At 35.4% G+C, this 21,647-nt stretch overlaps 1 protein-coding gene and 1 non-coding gene across 2 annotated transcripts in view; one reads left to right on the forward strand and one right to left on the reverse strand.

Annotated features, from left to right (window-relative positions):
- Positions 1–7,966, forward strand: part of Lactb2 (lactamase beta 2) — a 29,339-nt gene extending 21,373 nt beyond the window's left edge. The window contains exons 4-7 of the mRNA XM_047519543.1: positions 1,289–1,467; positions 3,369–3,517; positions 6,877–6,958; positions 7,595–7,966. Of these exons, the coding sequence (XP_047375499.1) occupies positions 1,289–1,467; positions 3,369–3,517; positions 6,877–6,958; positions 7,595–7,638 (454 nt within the window). The 3' untranslated portion in view covers positions 7,639–7,966. The remainder of the gene's footprint in view (positions 1–1,288; positions 1,468–3,368; positions 3,518–6,876; positions 6,959–7,594) is intronic.
- LOC124968671 (small nucleolar RNA SNORA31) lies at positions 377–489 on the reverse strand. Its single transcript, XR_007105811.1, has one exon. It is a non-coding gene; the product is annotated as a small nucleolar RNA SNORA31 (small nucleolar RNA).
- Positions 7,967–21,647: the final 13,681 nt, after the last annotated feature.

Here is a 21,647-nt window from a genome sequence, read left to right on the forward strand (position 1 = left end):
CTTTTCATTTTTATGGTTGTGCATGATGTAGATTCACACCATTCATGTAATCATACGTGTACATAGGGTAATGATGTCTGTCTCACTCCACCATCTTTCATACCCTTACTCCCGCCCCCTCTCATTTAATTTTTTTAATTAGAAAAAATAGATAAAGCCAGGCAAGTGGTGTACTTCTATGATGCCAGCAGCTCAGGAGGCTGAGACCAACTTAGTAAGGCCCTAAGAAACTCAGTGAGACCCTGTCTCAGAATAAAAAAGAGCTGGGGAGTGGCTCAGTAGCTAAGTGCCCTAGGGTTCAGTCCTGGAACCAAAAAAGGAAAAATCAACTAAAAAAAATGTCTTTTTTTTTTTTTTTTTTTTTTTTTTAACCCACAGATTTATTTCCCAGCTCTATTTGGGCCACCACAAAGGCAGTCAAAATACACAGCAATTATTTTCTTTTGCATCTTTATGAAAGATTTCTTTTAAATCTTTATATAACTACTACTAAAATATTTATCTTTTATGAAGTATGTAACTTTATGCCAACTACTTTGCAAAGCATTTAAATACTTGTCTTTGAAAAATATTTAATGATGTAATAAATGCTGTGTAATAAGTGCAAATTTTAAAAATCAGGTGTTCAAACAATATTATAATTTTGTTTTTTAAATTTATGCATAGAAAATAGAAAAGAAATTGTGTTCTTTGTGTGTGTGTGTGTGTGTGTGTGGTGTCCAGCAGTTGAACCCAGAAGCACTCAACTTCTAAGCTAGAGTTCCAAACTACTTTATTTTTATTTTTTTATTATTATTTATTTATTTATTTTATTAACTTTGAGATAGGACCTTACTAAGTTGCCCAGGTAGCCTCAAACTTGTGATTCTCTTTCCTCAGCCTTCTGAGTAGTTGGGATTGCAAGGCTGCATCACCAAGTAGCAAAAACAATTATGTTCTTAAATTTAACAAAAGTAATAAAAATGATTGCTGATTTTTATGCCCTTAAGTCCTTAATTTTTCTGTTTTCCAAATTTGTTAAAATCTGTGCTTGATTATTTATAAAATAAAAAAATGGGAAAAGTAATAAATTTTCACTTTAAAGTCAGAGATGTGATTTAGTTAAAGGGAGAATTCTTTGTTGATAATTTTCAGTGGGCACAAGAAATCAACTTTTAATTCATTGTCATAGTTTATTTGTATCTTATCCAAAGATAAGGATAGAGAATAATTTACTTCCCAAGATTTCTTCTAAGCTCAGGAGTTTATACTTATTATTTTATTGTTTCTTATTCCTTTATTCAAACAGAATTATATACACACCTGGCCACACTGATGATCATATGGCTCTACTCTTAGAAGAGGAAAATGCCCTCTTTTCTGGAGATTGCATCCTTGGGGAAGGAACAACTATATTTGAAGACCTCTATGATTATATGAAGTCCCTAAAAGAGTTACTAAAAATCAAAGCTGATATTATATATCCAGGTGGGTAGTTTTTTTTTACTGAACAAGCCATTCGTATTAGATGATGAAGGCTCATTTTGGCTTCCATAGAAGAAACACTTATAAACTATATCCTCAAATTACATCCCTAAGTTTTATTTAGCCATATAGTTAAATGTAAAGAGAAGACCAAGAGTTATATTGATAACCTGTTACAGAGATATGAGAATTATTTTTCAGCATGTACACAGCTATTGATAGAACTGTCAAATAAAGAAAAATAACCTTACAGTGGAAAAGGAAATTTTTTTTCATTCCATAACCCCATCATTTTTGTTAACTTGATTTCTATTATGGACCACCTTGTAGCTTTCCAACCTTGGATTACATTTGACCTCTGAACTTTAGTTTCTTAACTCACAATATTGAAATGATCAATAGTTTACATAGAAACTGTAAAATGGTATATTTATTTCTATTCCCCAGAAAAAGAAACTTCTTGTTAGTGTCTGAGAAATCACTGCAGTGCTTTGCAATGTGAATCTCTCCTCTATCCTAAAAACTAAGAAAGACACGACCCAACAAGAAGGCCCAGAAGGAAAACTGAACTAGGTTACTTAATTTTCCAAGTCCTTTTAACGTGCTCCTATCCAAACATCCATGGAAAGATCTGTCCATACAGTGTGCTGACATTCTCTTATTAATTCCTAATGCTGAGGGAATAAGGAAACATACAGTGGAGATGGGCATTTAGATTAATACTGTGATTAAAAATGAATAGACACTCCATAGCTATTTTTAAAGAGAATAGATTTTGGGTACACTCATATTCAAGCTAAGTTGCCTACAAAGGGTTTTAAGAGTGTTTGCTTTAGTAAGTACAGTGAACTGGCTTATTAGCACAGCAATTGTTCACAGGTAAATTACATTCTGTAGCCATAGTTACCAAATAATAAAGCTGCTACCCATCAGGTTCAATGCAGAGTTCTCACAAAATCCCTTTGGAGTAAGTAATGGTGTACCTATTACAATGCTGAAGAAACAGGCTTAGTGAGAATCAGAGACCTCCTTGCAGTCACACAGCTAATATGTGGTAGTCTGTTATCTATCTAAAACCCAGTGGTCTTTACATAATAGCAGGTTAACCTGCTTCTGGATATTTTGTTCTCAAATATTTGAAACATCCCTTTTACAGGCTTGTGTAATGCATTAATTTGTATTATTAAAAAGCAAGTAAATTTCAGTATGATTAATTCGGGTTGTCAAAATTTCTGAATTACTAGCCTAAACATACGTTCTTAAAGTTCTGCTACTATTTTGTGAATGTAGATCTTGATCACTTCCATGAATCCACATTTTACATTCCCTCTTTTCAGAAGTCTTTTTTTATAAGCAGGCTTATCACAGTGGTTATGAATACAGAGTGGTTAAAAACTACCAAATCAGAATCCCAGCTCCACCCTCTCTTAGCTGTTTTATTCTGGGCAGGTTATCTACCCTCCCTGTGCCTCAGTTTCTGCTATCAAAAAGGGATAATAAAAGTACCTACCTTCTGGGATTCTTGTAAAAATAATGTATGTTTAGCTTACAGAGCAGGACCTGGCACATAGTGAGCACTCTGTAAATTTTACCAGTTGTTATTATTATGGTTGCTGTTTCATTGCTATGCTTTATTGCTAAAATCTCTTTTGTATTTTAATAATATCTAATAGATTAGATTTTGATATAATTCTCCAAGACTTTTTGGCATTGCACATAATTTTTAACTCCTTAAACTTGTAGAACTTTCCAAATAATCTGTATTTGTATAGTTAGTATACAAATTAGTTAGTATAGCTTTTTAAATGTATCATCTGAATAATTTTTACGTAGAGTGAAGTAACTTCATTTGTACTTAATGTTTTTTATCTGGTAAAGTAATTTATATAACTATTTTAATTCAGGACATGGCCCAGTAATCCCCAATGCTGAAGCTACAATTCTACAATATATTTCTCACAGAAATACTCGAGAAGAACAAGTACTTACGTTAGTTCGTGATAATTTTGAAAAATCATTTACGGTAACTGATCTTGTCAAAATTATTTACAAGGTAATTTTCATTTATGTTAATTGGTACAAACCACAAATTTATTAGAATAAACAATCTACTTACAAGACTGTATAGCGCTGGAGATAGAGCTTGGTGGTAAAGTGCTTACCTAGAATGTGTGAAGTCTTCCTGAGTTTGATACCCAGCACTGCAAAAAATAAAAATAAAAAGACTATACTTTTTACTATATCCCCAGATTGGGACAACTCTGTTAACTTTATAGGTTCTGCCACCTGACTAGACTTGAGAGTAATAGTCTTACCTTCTAGAGCACCAAACAAAAAACAAAAAACTGGTCGTAGAGGAGAAAAAAGAACTTTATTGAGCCATCTTAATTAAACCTTATGTACTTTACTCTGCAGAAGAAACTGCACCAGTTTTATATTGATATGTATTATTCTAGCTATCTTTCAGTGTCCTAACCTGTAGCAGATGAGGTGAGGCAATCTGCTAGAGACAAATATTGGGGAAATGGCAGTGAAAAATTGTAGCAATAGCTAACAGAAGAAAAAAATACCCATCAAAGAACATGAGTAATTTTATGTGTAGTGAAAGAGCCCCATGCCTCCAAGTGTGACTTCTGAGCACCTCACTGAGTAATAGCACTATGTGGCAATCAAATAGTGTTACTCAATTTTTCAGCAAATGTTCTTTGGATATCTGTGGTATTGGTAGAAATGGCTTACCAGTTAAGAATATAGGCTTTGGAGTAAGATTACCAGTTTGCAGGATGCAGTGGTACACAGATATAATCCCAGCAACTCAGGAGGCTGAAGCAGGAGGATCACAAGTTCAAGACCAGCCTCAGCAACTTCACAAGGCCCTAAGCAACTTAGTGAAACCCTGTCTCAAAATTTTAAAAATCAAAAAAATCTGGGGGGTCGTAGCTCAGTGGTAAAGCACCTCTGGGTTCAATCCTCAGTACCAAAAAGAAGAAAAGTTTACCTGAATCCCACTGCCACATCAAATACAGCCATAAAATGCATGAGATGGTTACTAAAGACAAGTTTCAAAATGTACTCTGGGGCCATTTCGAATTAGTAAAAGACCTTAATGTCCCTATAGTCTTAAGTCATCAAGAAACAATTAGTTTAAACTCATTGTGTTTTGTTCTGAGAGAGGGATAAATGATTAAAACATCTAAAGATTAAAAAAAAGTCATTGTCGGGAGCTATGTCTATAGCTCACTGATAGAACATTTGCCTAGCATGTGCTAAACCCTGAATTCTATACCCAGCACTGCCAAGGGGGAAAAATTAATTTGCAAAAGAGTAATGTAAATATTTAAATTATGTGAAACAGATTGTTTCCTCATAATTCTAGAGTATAGCCTCTATGTATCTCTATATATAGGTACATCAAGGGGTTTTGTTTTTTTGTTTCTAACCTAAGTACAGATAGCAGAACTCTTCTAACCCTCACAAATGAGTCATCAAGAAATTGCCAGAACCTAAACAAATGTCAATTCTGCATTCAGAGGTGTATCCAGAAGTGTATTCACTGTGCGAGTGTGTTAAACACATTATGGGTATAGAATGGTATTGGGTATTCTAGAGTGACATATTCATTCAACATTTATTGAACATTTTTATATGGTACACTATAAGAAGGTGCAGAGATACAAAGATGACTATGGATCCCTGCCCTCCAGGGATTTGTGATTTAGTGAAGACACACATGTTCAACAGATACTCATATTACTGACTGTGTCATAATAGTGTGCATTTATTGAGACATGACTGCATGCTAGTGGACACTATCCTAAGTGCTTTATACAGGTTGAGCATCCCTAATCCAATAATGCTCCAAAATCTGAAACTTTCTTGAGTGCTGATGCACAAAAGGTTTTAGATTTTAGACATTTTCAAATATTCAGATCTTGTATTTTTTCTACACCAAACTTCCTCCACATCCTATACCAAATCTGTGAAGGCATGAAAATAAAAATCAGTTCTACCTAGTGAAGATGTGGGGTTTAATGAGGCTTGTATGGAAAGCAGTCAGAAACATTCCGTGAATGGAATCTTGAAGAAGATGCAAGCATTTTTTAGATCAGGCTAGAGGAGAAAGAAAGTTACTCTAGACAAGAGGGAAGATTGCATTCAAACACAGTTTAAGATCATTATGTGTTTGAAAACCCACAAAGAAACCACATGACTGAAGCACAGGTTGCATTTGTGGATGAACAGGAAAGGAGTTGCAGGAATGAGGCAGGAAACGGAGGCATGATCAGATCTGGCTCATTGACAGCTAAAAAATTTGGGCTTTAGCCAATAATCTCGGAATGATCACTTAAGGATCTTGGGTAGGGAACTCACATGATGAAATCTAGAAAATCAAATTGGTATATATAACATGTTACTGGAGCTCAGGGAGAGTTAAGGGTTGGATGTTCAGATTTGGAAGTCATCAATACCTGTGTTGTGTGATGAGTTGATGAGTACAAAAGAGAACCAATGGTACAACTCACTGTAAATATCAATATTAAAGAGAAATCTAAGGAAAAATGTCCAGAATGAATACTGATGATGAGAGCAGTGGGATAAACACGAGAAAAGAGATCGTCGAAAGAGAGAATAGCTGATTGATTTCAGATACAAGGAGAATGCAAAGAATCCATTGCATTTTGACTGAAGGTATTTGATGATCTTGGCAAAATATTTTAGGGAGTTGAGAAATAGAGACAGTGAATTTAGATAAGAAACTTGGCTTCAGAATTATATCCTGTATTAAAGAATAAAAAGAATATTTGCTTGATTTTCATTCAAGCAGCAGTAGTCATTATGTTATTTTAGCAAAAATAAGGGGAAATTGTGTCATAAAGAATAAAGATATTGAAGCTGGGGTTGTGGCTCAGTGGTAGAGTACTTGTCTAGCATGTGTGAGACACTGGGTTCAATTCTCAGCACTGCATATAAATAAAATAAAAATAAAGGTCCATCAATAAATTTTAAAAAGTTTTAAAAAAGAATAAAGATATTATCATATAACCTAATAAATAAACTATAGGTTAAGCCATCCAAAACTAAGAAGAAATTTTACATTTATTTATTCCTTCATTCATAAAATATAAATGAATTCCTACTGTGTGCCATTATGCTGACCATTGAAATTCATTAGTGTACAAAACAGACACTGCTACCATTAGACCTTAGTCTATTTTTATCTATAGAAATATACAGGAATGTAGTGTCCTAAAGCAAGGCATTTATAAAGTGAATTTTTTTAGATTATAACTATGTAAAAATGTGTTAACTTTTTATGTTGTATTTTGTTTTACTTTGAATTTTTCCAAAAAAATAAGTGTTCTTTAAAAAAAAAAAAAAATTTTTTTTTTTTCTTCACCCTTGTTCTTTTAGAATACTCCGGAGCATTTACATCCAATGGCAGAACGTAACATCTTGCTTCATTTGAAAAAACTAGAAAAAGAAGGGAAAATATGTAAGTATACTTCCAAATTTTAACATTTTTACTAGGAGCATTTAACATATTTCTACAGATGCACTAGTTTCCTTTTAGGAAAAGAGCATCCATCAGAGTTCTCCCTTGAATTACATGTTAAGGTGGAAAGACAGGCACTAGGACAGGCACTAGGCTCATGGCAAGTTGGCTACAAATTGGAGCCAGAAGCTCCCACAGGAATTAGAATCTCACATAGTGTTCCAGTCTTCACCTATCAAAATGGCACTCAGAGTAGTACATCAGGAGAATAGCTTCTCTTCTCCCAGACCCCAAGACCACAAAGAATTTTGTACATGAAAAATTGGGGACCAGGAAAAGATTAAACAGCAGTGAATGTAGTGGACTCAAATATACCATAGTAGTAATTCTGTAATTGTTTAGGTTAATTTGTCAAATCAATAATTTATTGAAGTTTAATCCTTAAAAGGTCTTGAAAGCTTGAATTTCATATAGAAGCCTGAGCAATGTGTCTACATGTCCCAAAATATTAAAAAAAAAATTATATTGAGCAACGAAACTGCTTAAGAATGAATGCTTTTTCTAGCCATAGACAACCTAAAATTCAGTGAGTTTACTTACTTTTCTTACTTTTTTGCTCTGATTTTCTTTCCACAGTTAGCAACACGGATCCTAACAAGAAATGGAGAGCTGTACTTTAGTTTCAAATTAATGAAAGCTCTGTTTTGTGTTGCTTTTAGAGGATGGTATGTTTTCTTAGATATGTATTGTATAGAGAAACTATAGTATGTGGAACTTCAAAAATACACTTCAAAGCAATATTTTTGTTCTAAAATATGTAAATTACATACTATACTTGCAGATTATTTAACCTTGATCTTTTAACATTTTCCCAAAAAAATCAAAATCCAACAATTTGTCAATTTTCTATGGATTAAATAAAATGGCTACTTTCAGAATAATAAAATTTAGCCAAGAGTGGTGGTACACACCTGTAATCCCAGAGACGAAGAGGCTGAGGCAGGAGGATCCCAAGTTTAGCAAGACCCTGTCTAAAAATAGAAGACAAAAATAGCTTGAGATGTGGCTTAGTAGTAGAGCATCCCTAGGCTTAGTCCCCAGTACCATAAAAAATAAAATTAAATTAAAAATTGGTAATTTAAACCAGATGTTACTCTCGGAGATTAGTTATCTATTTCCAGTTGTCAGTAATATTCTTTTCTCTAACTGCTTCATTTACCAGCTTTATATACTCTCCTTTTCCTCAATGCTTGTCTTTATCTATAGATAACAGCTTTATTTTCATGTTTCTATCAATTATAATATGATTAAGTATTGGTTCCATAGCTTGTATCATATGTATTTTCTTATAATGATATCCCACAAATGATTCATGTAAATCAGTTTGGGGAATTGAAATTTATTAAATTTTTAAAGTATTATGTGAACAATTAGTTTTTGTAATTCATTAGTGCAGTAAACGTATCTTCTGAGTTTAATGTTTGTCCATAGACATCAACTTATTTATGAATTATATACCAAAAAGTTGTTTATAAATTAGAAGTCTGTAATACAGGCTTTTTTATTTTAATATAATTAGTGTCTTAAATAGTGGTTAGGTTTGAAGGATAGCTTATCAGTGCTTATTTAATCTTATAATGTTGCCAAACTTCAATACTAAAATAAGCATAGAATCCTAAGAGTATACTTTCTTGACTCTTCCTTAAAGGTAAAGACTTCAATTTTTTTTTTAATTTTCTTTAACATCCTCACTTCTTTCTGCTCCTTTTTCCAAGTTTCCTAGTATATTCATTGCACTCTCAAACACATTCTCACACCACGAACACCACTTGTATACCCAGAACTGTTCCATATTACAAAATAACTCTAAACACAACAATAAAAGAAACAGACAACCCATTTCACAAAGAACTCGAATAGACATTTCTCCAAAGATATGCAAGTGACTAATAATCATATGAAAACATGCCCAGCATCACTAATCATTACAGAAATTCAAATCAAAACCACAAGATCCCACTTTATGCCCCTTAGAATGACTATTTTAAAGGAAAAAAGTAGAAGAAAATAACAGCTGTTGGGAAGGAAACTGAGAAATTGGAACTCTTGTGCACTGTAGGTAGGACCATTAAATGACGTAGCTGCTATGGAAAACAGTGTAGTGCTTCCTCAAAAAATTATATATAGAAGTACTGTATGATCTAGCAGTTCCATTTCTGAATATATGCCCAAAAATAACTGGAGCAAGAACTTGAACAGATATGAACCAAGGTTCTTAGCAGCATTATTCAGAAGCCAAAAGGTAGAGAAGCAACACATGTGTTGTGATGGTTAATTTGAATTGTCAACTTGATTGGGTTAAGAGATGCCCCCATTAAGAGACTTCTGGGTGTGTCCATGAGGGCGTGTCTAGGAATGATTGGAATTGGGATAGTGAATTAAAGTGGAGACCCATCCTAAGCCTGGGCAGCACCACCCAATAGGATGGGTACCTTGGATGGAATAAAAGTTGGAAGAACAAGGAAGCAGATACAGATGCAAGCTCGACTCTTCTTCAATGGGTCCTTGATTGCTTCTTCAGTCGTCTGAGGATATGGGACTCTCACTTCCTCACTCTTCTAAAGTAGACACTGCCAGTGATTTTCCAGGTAGTTTCCAGAAGCCTTGGTCTCAGACTAGGGTAGCACTGTTGATTCTTCTTTTCTGGGGCTTCAACCTCTTGGACTGCGCAGCTATTGGTTCTTCTAGCTCTTTAGCCTACAGGCGGCCATTGTCCAGCTTCTGGTCATGTAAGCCAATCTAATAAATCCCCTTTTTATAATCATACTAACTATTGATTCTGTTTCTCCAGAGAACCCTAATACATTTGTCCATTGAAGGATGAATAAAATGTTAAGAATAGAACATTATTCCACCTTAAAAAGGAAGGACGATCCTTATATGTGCTGCATCATGAATGAAACTTGAGAACATTATGCCAAGTGAAATAAGTCGATCACAAAAAGACAAATACTGTATGATTCCACTTACAGGCCATACCTATAATAAGCAGATCCATAGAGACAAAGAATGGTGAATATAGGACTGTAGGGTTATTGTTTAGTAGAAAAGGAATTTCAGGGAAAACAAAAAATATTTTTGGAGATGGATGGTGGTGATAATTGCAAAACAAGTGTGAATGTACTTAATGCCACTGAACATTATACTTAAAATGGTTAAAATGATAAATAATAACTTTAAATATCATCCCCAATACCACCAAAAAATAAAGAGTATATCAACACATAGAAAATCTAAACGAGTAAATCTGATTTTATGAGTTCATGAATGATTAGTCTGCCTTTTGATTATGTCCATTCTATCCCATCTACTTGAATAAAAATACCTTTCAATTGGTCAAAAAGAAAGCCCATTAGTCATTCTTTATTTGCTTCCCTTATCATATCCATATCCTCACCTGCCTGTTCTTTCTCCAGAATTTATCACTAAACTCTTATTCCTCCAGTACTTCTAAGTCCAGGCCATCATCCTTTATGGACTGAACTAGTACAATTACCTTTAACTTGAGGCTTCCTACTTCTTTCTTGAAGGATGTTGGGAGACTGAGATAAAAAGGACATTCTATGCTGAGGAAATCTCATAAAATCTATGGAAGCATTGTCTTTTTATAGTATAGCATGCCTCAGATACTACAAGTGGATCTTTTGGAAGAGAGGTGGTGATGGAAAGCTATGAGTTTATTAGCAGTCTAGCAACAGAACTTTGACAAAAACAATGGTGTGTATTAAATTGCTTTGCGCCGGGTACTGGGCCAGGGTCTGGGGAGACAAAGGCAAACAAAATGGCCACGCGGTTCTCAAAAGAACTCATACTCTACTTGTGGAGACACACAATTACGATTTGTAGTGCCATTATATTTGTTTGGAGTAAAGGAAAAATACTAGTCTGATTGTGTTATAAAAGGCTGCTGACCACAGTCAGAAAAGATGAGTTAAGTGGTGGCCAAAGTTAGAGGTATTGGGGAGATGGAAGGACTTGTTAAAGTCGTGTGTGAAGAAATTGTGTGTCTGCACATGAACAGATATGGCAGAACATCCTGCAGATTGGAGATGAATTTATATGACCAGAGTATGCGGTACGTATGGTTGAGGTCACAGGGATAACACAAATCTCATGGGAACGCAAGAATCAATGTATCATCATCCAGTCGTGCTTTGCATGGGCTGGAGTACAGTAGTATCCCTTATCCATAGAGGATACATTCTAGGACCCCCAGTAAATTTCTGAAACTGCAGATAGTATACATACCTATAATAAAGTTTTGATTTATAAATTAAGCACAGTAGGAAATTAACGATGACAAAAAATAGAACAATTGTATGGATATACTATAGTAAAATTCAAGTGAATATGTGTTCCCTCTCAATATCTTATTGTACTTTGACTTTTCCACTTAAAGGAAACACTTTACAGCTTCTCTTTTGTATATCTCAAAATGAGAAAAGATTCAACTGCAAAAGTTCTTAATCTGTCAATGCTGAATAGCAACATCTCTTCCCTTTCAAGTCTGCTTATGAGAGCAATAGGTCAGAATGAGACTTGATACCAATTTTTAGACAGTGCTGGAGCAAGAAAACTTTCATTATTAAGTCTTTCTCCCCTATTCTGTCTTTAGGGGTACTTAGAAGGGTATCTCGTTTTGATAGGTGCAAAGTTTAACATTTGTGAAAGTCTTGGTTCCAGCTGCATTAGGTCTTTTGAAACAAGTTTGGATTGAAGTAGGGAGAGGAGAGGTACATATTCATAAGTATATTCATAAGTGTATTTACTTGTGTATGCATAAAGTGTCTTTGTAAAAACACCAAAACTAAAAACAACAACAACGTTGCTTACATCCCAGGAGGAAAACTTTTAGGACATCTAAAGGACAAGGGATAGGACCGGAAACTTTACACTATACCCTTTTATAGCTTTTGAATTTTGAATTACTTGAATGGACTATCTATTGAAAACATAAATAATAAAAAAACATTCTAAAATAAAAGGACCAAACCTATTTCACAGAGTCTAATGATGTAGTGCCCCCAAACAGTGAGGAAGTACATGGCCAGTGGTAAAAGGAAACCCAAGCTGCCACCCAAGTCTACTGAGGAGCTCATGAAAGAGGTCTGGGTTAGAGATACAGATTAGGAAGTCATCAGCACTCAGGTGGCACTTGAAGCAACAGGAACGTAAGTATGCTTAACAATCTTGGGGTGGTGGGGGGAGGTATCCAGGAAAAGTTGGCAAGTAAGATTAAGAAAGATTGACCACAGATGGGGTTGTAGTTCAGTGTTAGAGCACTTACCTAGCACATGTGAGGCACTGGGTTCAAACCTCAGCACCACATAAAAATAAGTAAATAAAGTTATTGTGTCCATCTGCAGCTAAAAAACATGAAAGATTGACCAAAGACAAGATAGTCACTGGGGCAGTAGTGTTATAGCAAGGGAGGTATCAGGTGTCTGGAAATTGAAGGCCAACAGTATTAAATGATGTGATATTAAATTGTTAACAAAGTAGTTACTACCAATTTTATCCTGAAAGATTGCCCATAAATGTTAACTTTTGAGTATTCTGAATTCAGCAAATCCATTTTAGTAGTCACTGAACATTATATTGTTTGGCAAAAACATATTAAGCATTTTTCTCTGGAAATTTAACTCTTGATGCTAATTATGTCAGATTGACCACATTTATTGCTACTCCTTTCCAAGGCCCAATTTTTAAAATCAGATTTTTAAATAGGAATATATAAAAATAATAGCAAAACTTATAAACCTATTTGTTAGTAAGTTTTCCATTACTGTAATAAATACCTGAGATAATTCAACTTAAAAAATGATTTATTTTGACTTATGGTTTCGAAGCTTTCAGTTCATGGTCACTTGGCTATATTGCTTTTGTCCCTATGATGAGGCAGACCATCATGGTGGAAGCACATGGCAGAGGAAACTGCTTACCTCACGGCAGCTGGGAGACAAAAAGAAGGGATGGAGCTGGTGTCCCAGTATCCCCTTTAAGGGCATATTCCCAGTGACCTAACTTCTACCCACAAGTCCCCACTTAAAGGTTCCACCGTCTCCCAGTAGCACCAAGCTAGAAACAAAGCTTTTCACACAGGGAACTTTCAAGGAAGTTTCAGATCCACAATAGAGCAGCCTGCAAAGACAAAATGTAAGAGGAGACTATAGGGATTTTAAACGAATTTTGAGAAACAGCAGATGAAATGAGAGCAATGATAAAGCCATAATTAATATATATATACCTGGTAATATATTGACTCCAATTCACCCTACAAACCCCTTGAGAAGATTAGGACATGTAGGTACAATATCTAGAAGATGGTGGTCTAGAAATGGGGCTGTTGAAAGCCTATATGTGCAATATACCCCAGTGTCTCTTTCCCAGTGCTACCTAACTGGAAAACCACCACTTATCAGCCACACCAAACAAAAGGGTAAACTTTATTTTTAGAGGTGAAGGGCAGGGGAAAAAATTATGTGAAAGAATCGAGCCCTCCATTCCCCTTTGCTTACCTCTTCCCAGAACAGTCACTCCAAGTATATGAAACCAGATTGAAGACTGACAAATTTTTCTCCAAAGGAAGAAGCACTTTGCATACAGTAGTAAGATGTGGCTTCTGCAACAGAACTGTCACATCCAAAACAAAGCCTACTAGTTGACAAACATATACTTATCTACCATTTCCAATCAGTATCTCATAAACAGATCCAAAGATCATCAGATACAAAAGTGCAAAATGAGCTCTAAAGCCAAATATCAATGCAGAAAAAAAGTAATTGTTAGTATTATAGTTTGGCTATGACGAATGTTCAAAGGTAAAATGTTTGGATTATGAGAGCTGTACCCTAATCAGTCCATCCTAGCTTGAATGGACTGACTGTATAGTAACTGTATATAAGTAGGGTGTGGCTGGAGGGGGTGGATCACTGGTGGCATTCTCTGGAAAGGTACATCTTCCCTGCAACCCCTTCCTCTTCTCTCTCTAACTTCCTGACCCCACCATGAACTGAGTAGCTTTCTTCTGCTGGGCCCTTCTCCCAGAATATGCTGCCTCATCTTACGCTCAGAGCAATGGAATCAGCCGACTATGAACTGAGACCTCTGAAACCATGAGCCCCAAATAAACTTTTCTAAATTGTCTTTGTATTTTGGTCACCGTGATAAAAAGCTTACTAAAACAATTAGTATCCTTAAAGAGATAAGGGAAGGTACCATAATTCATAAAACATGAAAAGGATATAATGAAAAAGAGCTATGTGAAAAAACTTTGGAAAGTAAAATATAACAAAAATGAGTCTTAGTTTGGAAAACAAAGTTGAAAATGTTTTCAGGAAATAGAACAAGAAAGATAAAAAACAGGAAAAAAATGGAAAAATTTCAGGAGGAAACCAGAAACTACAACATCAAAGTAAGAGTTCCAATATATACCTGAAAATAGGTAAATTTCTTTGAAAAATCTCAAGAAAATTTCCTAGAATTGGAGGATATGAATCTAAATGGAGTCTATGTATTGCCTAACAATGTAAAAACACTAAAATAATCCGTACCAAACCATATCATTTTGAAGTTTTAAGACAGAAGTAAGGAGAAACTCTTAAAAGATTGTGGATGTGATGGTAGAACTAGGAGTCTGAAATCACTTAAAAGGGAACATGAATCAAAAGAGCACTTTTTTTTCAGTGTAACTGGGTATGAGTATATAATACATTCAAAAATCTGAGGGATAAATTTCTGTATACTAGAAACATAAAACCAATTAATACTGTGTGATTGTAAGGCTCAAAAGTGTGTCTGCCATGTACCTCTCTGTAGAGAATGTATCCCAGAGAAATAAGAAAAAGGAAAGAACCCAACATCATAAGTCCAACAGAAAAAATGCCAAAAGGAAGTTCTATGACAAAGACAAAGATAATATGTTTTAGTCTCTGTGACAAAATGCTTGAGAGAACCACATCAAAGAGAAATGATTTATTTTGGCTCACTATTTCAGAGGTTTCAGTCTATAGTTGCTTGGCTCTGTTGTTTTGGAATTTATAACCAGGCAATACATCATGGTGAAAATCATGTGATCATGTGGTGGAGCAAACTTGTTCACTCATAGCTGCTGGGTAGCAAAGAGAGAGGAAGGAGCCAGGATCCCAATATCCCCTCAAGGTTCACCCTCTCGTGACCTAACTACCTCCCACTAGGCCCCACCCCCTAAAGGTTTCATCACTTCCCAACAGTGCCACAGGCTGGTGACCAAACCATTAGCATTTGTAACTTTGAGGGACATTTAATATCCAAACCATAACCCTAACTTTCTCCAGACTGGAATAGGAGGGAGGGGAATTCAGAGAATGATCTCCAGGGGGTAGAAATGAAGTCAATAGGTTATCCAGTATATTTGAGCATGTAGATGGAAAAAGTACTACTGGTCATATAATAGCTATAGTTGAGCAATCGAAATTATAAGTTTAAATAAAACTATGCTCATGAAAAAAAGAGACAATTATTGATCCCCCCAAATAAAAGTTATGCAAGAAAGGGGATGATCATGAAATACTTTTGGCTTTGTATTTTTACATAGGCAAGTGTAAATACTGACTAAAACTTGCTTTATAGGATGAAAGGAAAAAGGAATAGGAGATTTTAAAATGCCATATCATCACCTATGATAACAAAGTCAATAAAAAATGACAAATCAAGAAATGGGCTGGGCACAATGCCACATACCTGTAATCCCAGTGGCTCAGGAGGCTGAGGCAGGTAGATAGTGAGTTCAAAGCCAACCTCAGCAACTTGTGAGGCTAAGCAACTCAGTGAGACTCTGTCTTTAAATAAAACATAAGAAAAGGCTGGAGATGTGACTCTGTGGTTAAGTACCTCTGGGTTCAATCCCTGGTACAAAAAAAAAAAAAAAAAAAAAGTATAAACATTTTATTGGTTAATACCAGAGGGGGGGAATATATATATATATATATATATATATATATATATATATATATATATATATGTGTGTGTGTATAAATAAAGAGTTTAAAGTTATTTGCCTTTGGGAAGAATGACAAATATGAAATATTTTTCCTATACTTAAAAGGAAAAAGTTAAAAGATATATATTTGTCAGTTTAAATTTTTAATGTCACAATATCATACAATGGGTGAATTCCCACTTTTTAGTCTAATGAAGCATACACTTATGTCCCAGAAGTTTCTCCTGCAAAAATTGTGAGGAGTTGAAAGCAATGAAACACACATATTTATTTAATGCTCTCCCAGATCTCAAGGTAAGATCCTTTAAGTTAGTATTCCTTCATGGATACTATTCTCAAACATAAAATTTTCCCCAGGAGCAAATCCTTCCATTACTTTCTAGACTGAAGGACATAGAGAAACCAGGTAAACTGGAATCAAAGACTTCGATGACCTTTCAAGTTTCACTGCAGTCTGAAAACCAACTGAAGAGCACTAGATCCAAGGTTATCTGAATCTAACAGAGTGCTATTTATAGCTCTGTAGTAGATCCCAACTTTGTTTTTCAATATAGTAGGGTATCAAAGATTTATGATAATTCAGGTTCCTCTTATTGAGAACTGAACTGAAATTAGAATTCAGTAGCCAACATAAAGAAAGAGAACTCTGCCTCTCTCAAATGCACACCACTTTTTCTCTAAGGTTGGGTAAGTTACCCACTACAAATTCGGCAGGAATGCTAACATTTATATGGCAGATCCCCTTACTTCTACTCATACTTTTAAAAAGTTTGGAATGACTAGCAACCACAAGCATTCCTCTGAAGAGAAAAATACGTTTTTTTTTCCTTATGTAGTTGAAAAAAACCAATCTTTAAAAACCTGTGTTGTTACAAATCAGATATTTCCAAATATGTTATATTTCAGCAGTTCAGGACCCATATATATGACCAAATATTATGCAGTTTGATTTAAGGAAAGTATATTTCTACAAAAATACCAATATGTTAGCTTCCCATTACTATAAAAAAAATATCTAATATAATCATTTTATGCAGTGTTTTAGTCAGCTCTGTCATCACTGTGATCAAAAGACCTGACAAACAATTTTAGAGGAGGAAAAGTTTATTTGGTGCTCAGTTTCAGAGGTCTCAGTCCACAGACGGCCAGCTCATTGATCTAGACCCAACATTATGCAGAATATCATTGAAGAAGGGTGTGGAGGAGGAAAGCAGCTCAGGACATGACAATCAGAAAGCAGAAACTCACCAGGGACAAAATATGTACCCCAAAGGCGTGCCTCCAATAACCGACCTCCTCCAGTCACCCCCTACCTGCCTACAGTTACTGCCCAGTTGATTCCTATTAGCAATTAATGCACAAATTAGGTTAAAGATCTCATCACCCTATCATTTCACCTCTAAACTTTCTTGCATTTTCTCATGCATGAACTTTTGGGGGACACCTCATATCTAAACCATAACAGAAAAAAGGTTTATTTTGGCTCACAATTTTGGAGATTTTAGTCCATGGCCAATTGGACCAGTTGCTGTGGACCCTGCAGCAAAGCAGCTCATCACAGAAGGGAGCTCAAGGCAGAGCAGAACCATTCGGCTCATGAACAGAAGAAAACTAGAGAAAGAAGAAGAAATGGGGGTCCCACAGACCTCTTTGAAGGCACACCCAATGACCTAAAACCTCCCACTAGGTCCCACCTCTTTTTCTTTTCTTTTCTTTTCGTTTTTCGGGTGGTGATGGTGGGAGGGGCAGTGTTCTGGAGATTTAACCCAGAGGTGCTTATACCATATAGCTACATCTACAGTCCTTTTTTTTTTTTTTTTTTTTTTTTTTTTTTTTTTTTTTTTGTTGCTGTTTACAATGTGCTTCAACCCCCAGTGCAGTGACTGGGATTTATTTTTTTTATTTTTTTTTATTGTAAACAAATGGGATACATGTTGTTTCTCTGTTTGTACATGGCGTAAAGGCATACCATTTGTGTAATCATAAATTTACATAGGGTAATGTTGCTTGATTCATTCTGTTATTTTTTCCCCTTCCCCTCTACAGTCCTTTTTAAAAATTATTTTGAAACAGGACTTCACTAAGTTGCTGAGGCTAGCCTCAAATGTGCAATCCTCCTGCCTCAGCCTCAAGAGTTGCTGGGATTACAGGCATTTGCCACTGCAACAAGCTAGGCCCCACCTCCTAAAGTTTCCACCACCTCCCAGTAGTATAGGCTGGAAAACAAGCCTTTAACACATGGTCCTTTGGGGGACATTTCCAATCCAAATTATAGAAGCTCAATAATTCAGTTTCCCATGATTCTAAAAGGCTTTATCCATTGAGGATTGATTTCTTCCTTTTAGGGTGAAACTAGTATCTATGTTAATGGCAAATGAAGCACCCTATACTTTTAATATCTTTCCAAGGGTTGAAGGAAAGTTTTTACCAGAAGAAGCTCTATAGTTGTATATAACAGAAGTCTTCCCATGTAGCAGGGTAATATTTTGTGGAAGAAGACTCATCCTGCTTTCTTCCCTTGCTTCAGTTTTCAAAATGATAAAAATGTCTATTATAAATGGTATATCTCAGTGGATGATGATACATAATTGGGGGTGGTGGGGTGGGTAAGAGAAGAATGGTGGAACTTTGAATTGTGTAGAAGGAAATGGGGCAGGAAGGGGCAGGGGAAGGAAAGATAGTGGACTTAGACATTATTAGCCTATGTACATGTATGATTACATGAATGGTGTGAATCTACATTGTGTGCATCCATAGAAATGAAAAGTTGTACCCCTTTTTTGTGCAATGAATCAAAATGCAGTCTGTAAAAATAAAAAATAATTAAAAATTAAATAAATAAATGATATATCTCAAGATTTCACCTCAGAACCTTAAATGCAAAGGAATATTGTTAATCATCCATTCTTTCACTGCAAAAATGTAAATGTCCTGGATGACTTGCATCATTATCAACCAAGGGGTTAAAAATGCAAATTTCAGGGACTTACTCAGATTTTTTATGAGGACCAAGAAATATTATTGCTGTCAATTTACCCAATTATTCTTTTCCTACATCAACAGAATTATAATTTAATATTATAGCATTGATTTTTATTTTTATCAAAGTTCAATATAAGATACATATATAAACTTCACCTTTACTTTGTTATTACTATTAGGGACATTCTTTATTTAATTATTCCATGAAACTTAATGTCCAAAGAACACAATTAGATTTCAAAGCTGAAAAGAAGTAGTTCTCTCTTGTGACCGCTGTTATCAAATCAGACTAATTATCAGAAAAGTTCCTGGGGAACTTTTAAACCATACAGTGTCCCAACTGCAAGACCACCGATCAGTGTCTCCACATGAGCAGCAGTCTATGTGATACTGATAACTAAGCATGTTTCAGAAACCCTACATAAGAAAATATCTACTGATTCACCATGTTTACTTTTTGCCTTGGCTTCCTGGAAGCAAGTCTTACAGCATTCATTCTTGGAATTCAGTCCTTTAATATAATTATTCTCTCTTTCTTCTCCCATTTTATTGCTTGTCTCATTTAATGTAATTTTAATAAATTTCAACTTCAGAGGAAATAACTTGTAATAGCACTGTCCTTTGGACAAGCACATTCCTTGCAATAGCATTTGAGCCTAAAATAAATCAGTTTTTAGGATTATAGGGTGAAAGAATATTGTGGACTATAAAAGTTTCACCATTCAGGCTTGTGGAGATTTTGTAGGAAACTATTGTCTGAAAGGCACCCTGGAAATAATTGCAATTAGAAGGCCATATACACAATTAAACTCCTGAGCCCCCTTCAGCCTCTTTGATATGGGCACCCCTGAGACTAAATTCATTGCTCTTCTTGTCTTTTATTCACCACCTCAAAGTGCTAATCCATTTTAATGGTGTTGACCAGTACCACCATACTGAGAGATTCCCAGATGTGTGCTTGGACCTGAGTCACTCACCAAAACCCAGGCCTGACGCTTTGGCCATCTTGCAGGGACCCTTCATCTCGTGGTCACCCAGAGTCAAGCATCCATGTGAAGAAACCCAATACATCTTAAACTGAGCTCCTCTGCTTACTCCACCATGTCATCTCCTTGATCACCTCCCTTCCCCAAATCAGCATGTGGCTACACGGAACCAGCACTCTCACAACCATGTCCCAAGCTGAAATAGTCCTCTGTCACTCCTGTTGCTTGCATGTCAAGTCCCCTCCACTTACCTGGGCAGTATTGATGTGTCATTTGATGATGTAGTTAGAAGGCAGTTTGAGGACCCAAGAAAATGCTGGTGGGTATGAGTGATGCTCATAGGAGTGATATTGCTGAAGAAATGAAAGTGGCTGACTTCACAGCCACCAAACCTATTATTTGTCTTTACCTGGAGGATTATTCCTGCTAGGGTTTGGTTATGGTTTCAGTGTTCACCAGTTTTTCATGGATTGAAATTTAATTCCCATTGTAAGGTAGTAAGAGGTTAGAATCCTAATCTGACTGTTGTGTTTAGGGATAGGAACTTTGGGAGATGATTGGGATTAGATAAGGTCATCAGGGTGGAGCCCCCATGACTGAATCCTGGAATCTTTATAGGAAGTGAGAGAGACATCATGACATCATAAGTAAACTTTTTTTTTTTTTTTGTACCAGGGAGTGAACCCAGGGGCACTAACCACTGAGCAACATCCATGGCTCGTTTTTTCAAAAAAAAATTTTTTTTTAAATTTTGAGACAAGATATCCCTAAGTTGCTTAGCGCCTTGCTAAGCTGTTTAGGGCTTTGAACTTGTGATCCTCCTTTGTCAGCCTCCCAACCCTCTTTTCTTTATATAACTCTCCCAGGCTGTGGATTTATGTGATTGACAACAGCAAACAGACTTATATAATTCCTTTCTCTCATCTTTCCTAGTCTACTTCTCATTTACCAACTAAAATAAACTACTACTAATTGATTTCCCTGTATGTAGCCTATTCCTGTTTCCATTTGTCATGGTAGTGATAGTAATAATATTTGTCCAATCAATTCCTAACCTGGACAAAAGTAATGGTAACACCTCACTTAATGAGTTGTCAGTTTTAAATGAATAGTTTTTATTGTTTAGTATAGGGGTTGGCAACCAACAAATATTAGTTGCTTTTATATTTTATCATTGTTTTTAGAACATTCACATATTTTCTCATGATTATTTTACTTGGACTTACACCAGTTAAGTGCTACAAAATACCATATTTACTCTTTAGTAAAATTTTTATCAAAACTTTCTAAGATACAATTCACATCCTTCATCCTGGAAGCTAAAATTTAATGGAGTAGTTGTCAAACTTTAAACAAGTTATTTTCCTGATCTTTTCCTCATTTGAAATAGGGATAACATCATGCTTTACATTGATAGGAGGTTAAAATTAATAGTGTATATAAAAATTGCTCAGGGCATTACAAATAAATATGTATATTTTATTGTTTTCATTTGTGCAGTAAACTTTGTTTTATAGCCCATCGGCTGATATAAACAAGGAAAAAGTTTCAAAGAATTCTTGGCCATCATCCCAAGACCTTGGTTCTGTACTAGGCACTGAGCCAAATACCATTTTTTGACGGCTAAAAGATATCTCAGTTCCACCAGTCACAGATTCCTAGAGAAATAAGTCTTAATTTT

The sequence above is a fragment of the Sciurus carolinensis genome, chromosome 1 (genome assembly GCF_902686445.1).
Source record: "Sciurus carolinensis chromosome 1, mSciCar1.2, whole genome shotgun sequence".
NCBI classification, from domain to species: Eukaryota; Metazoa; Chordata; class Mammalia; order Rodentia; family Sciuridae; genus Sciurus; species Sciurus carolinensis.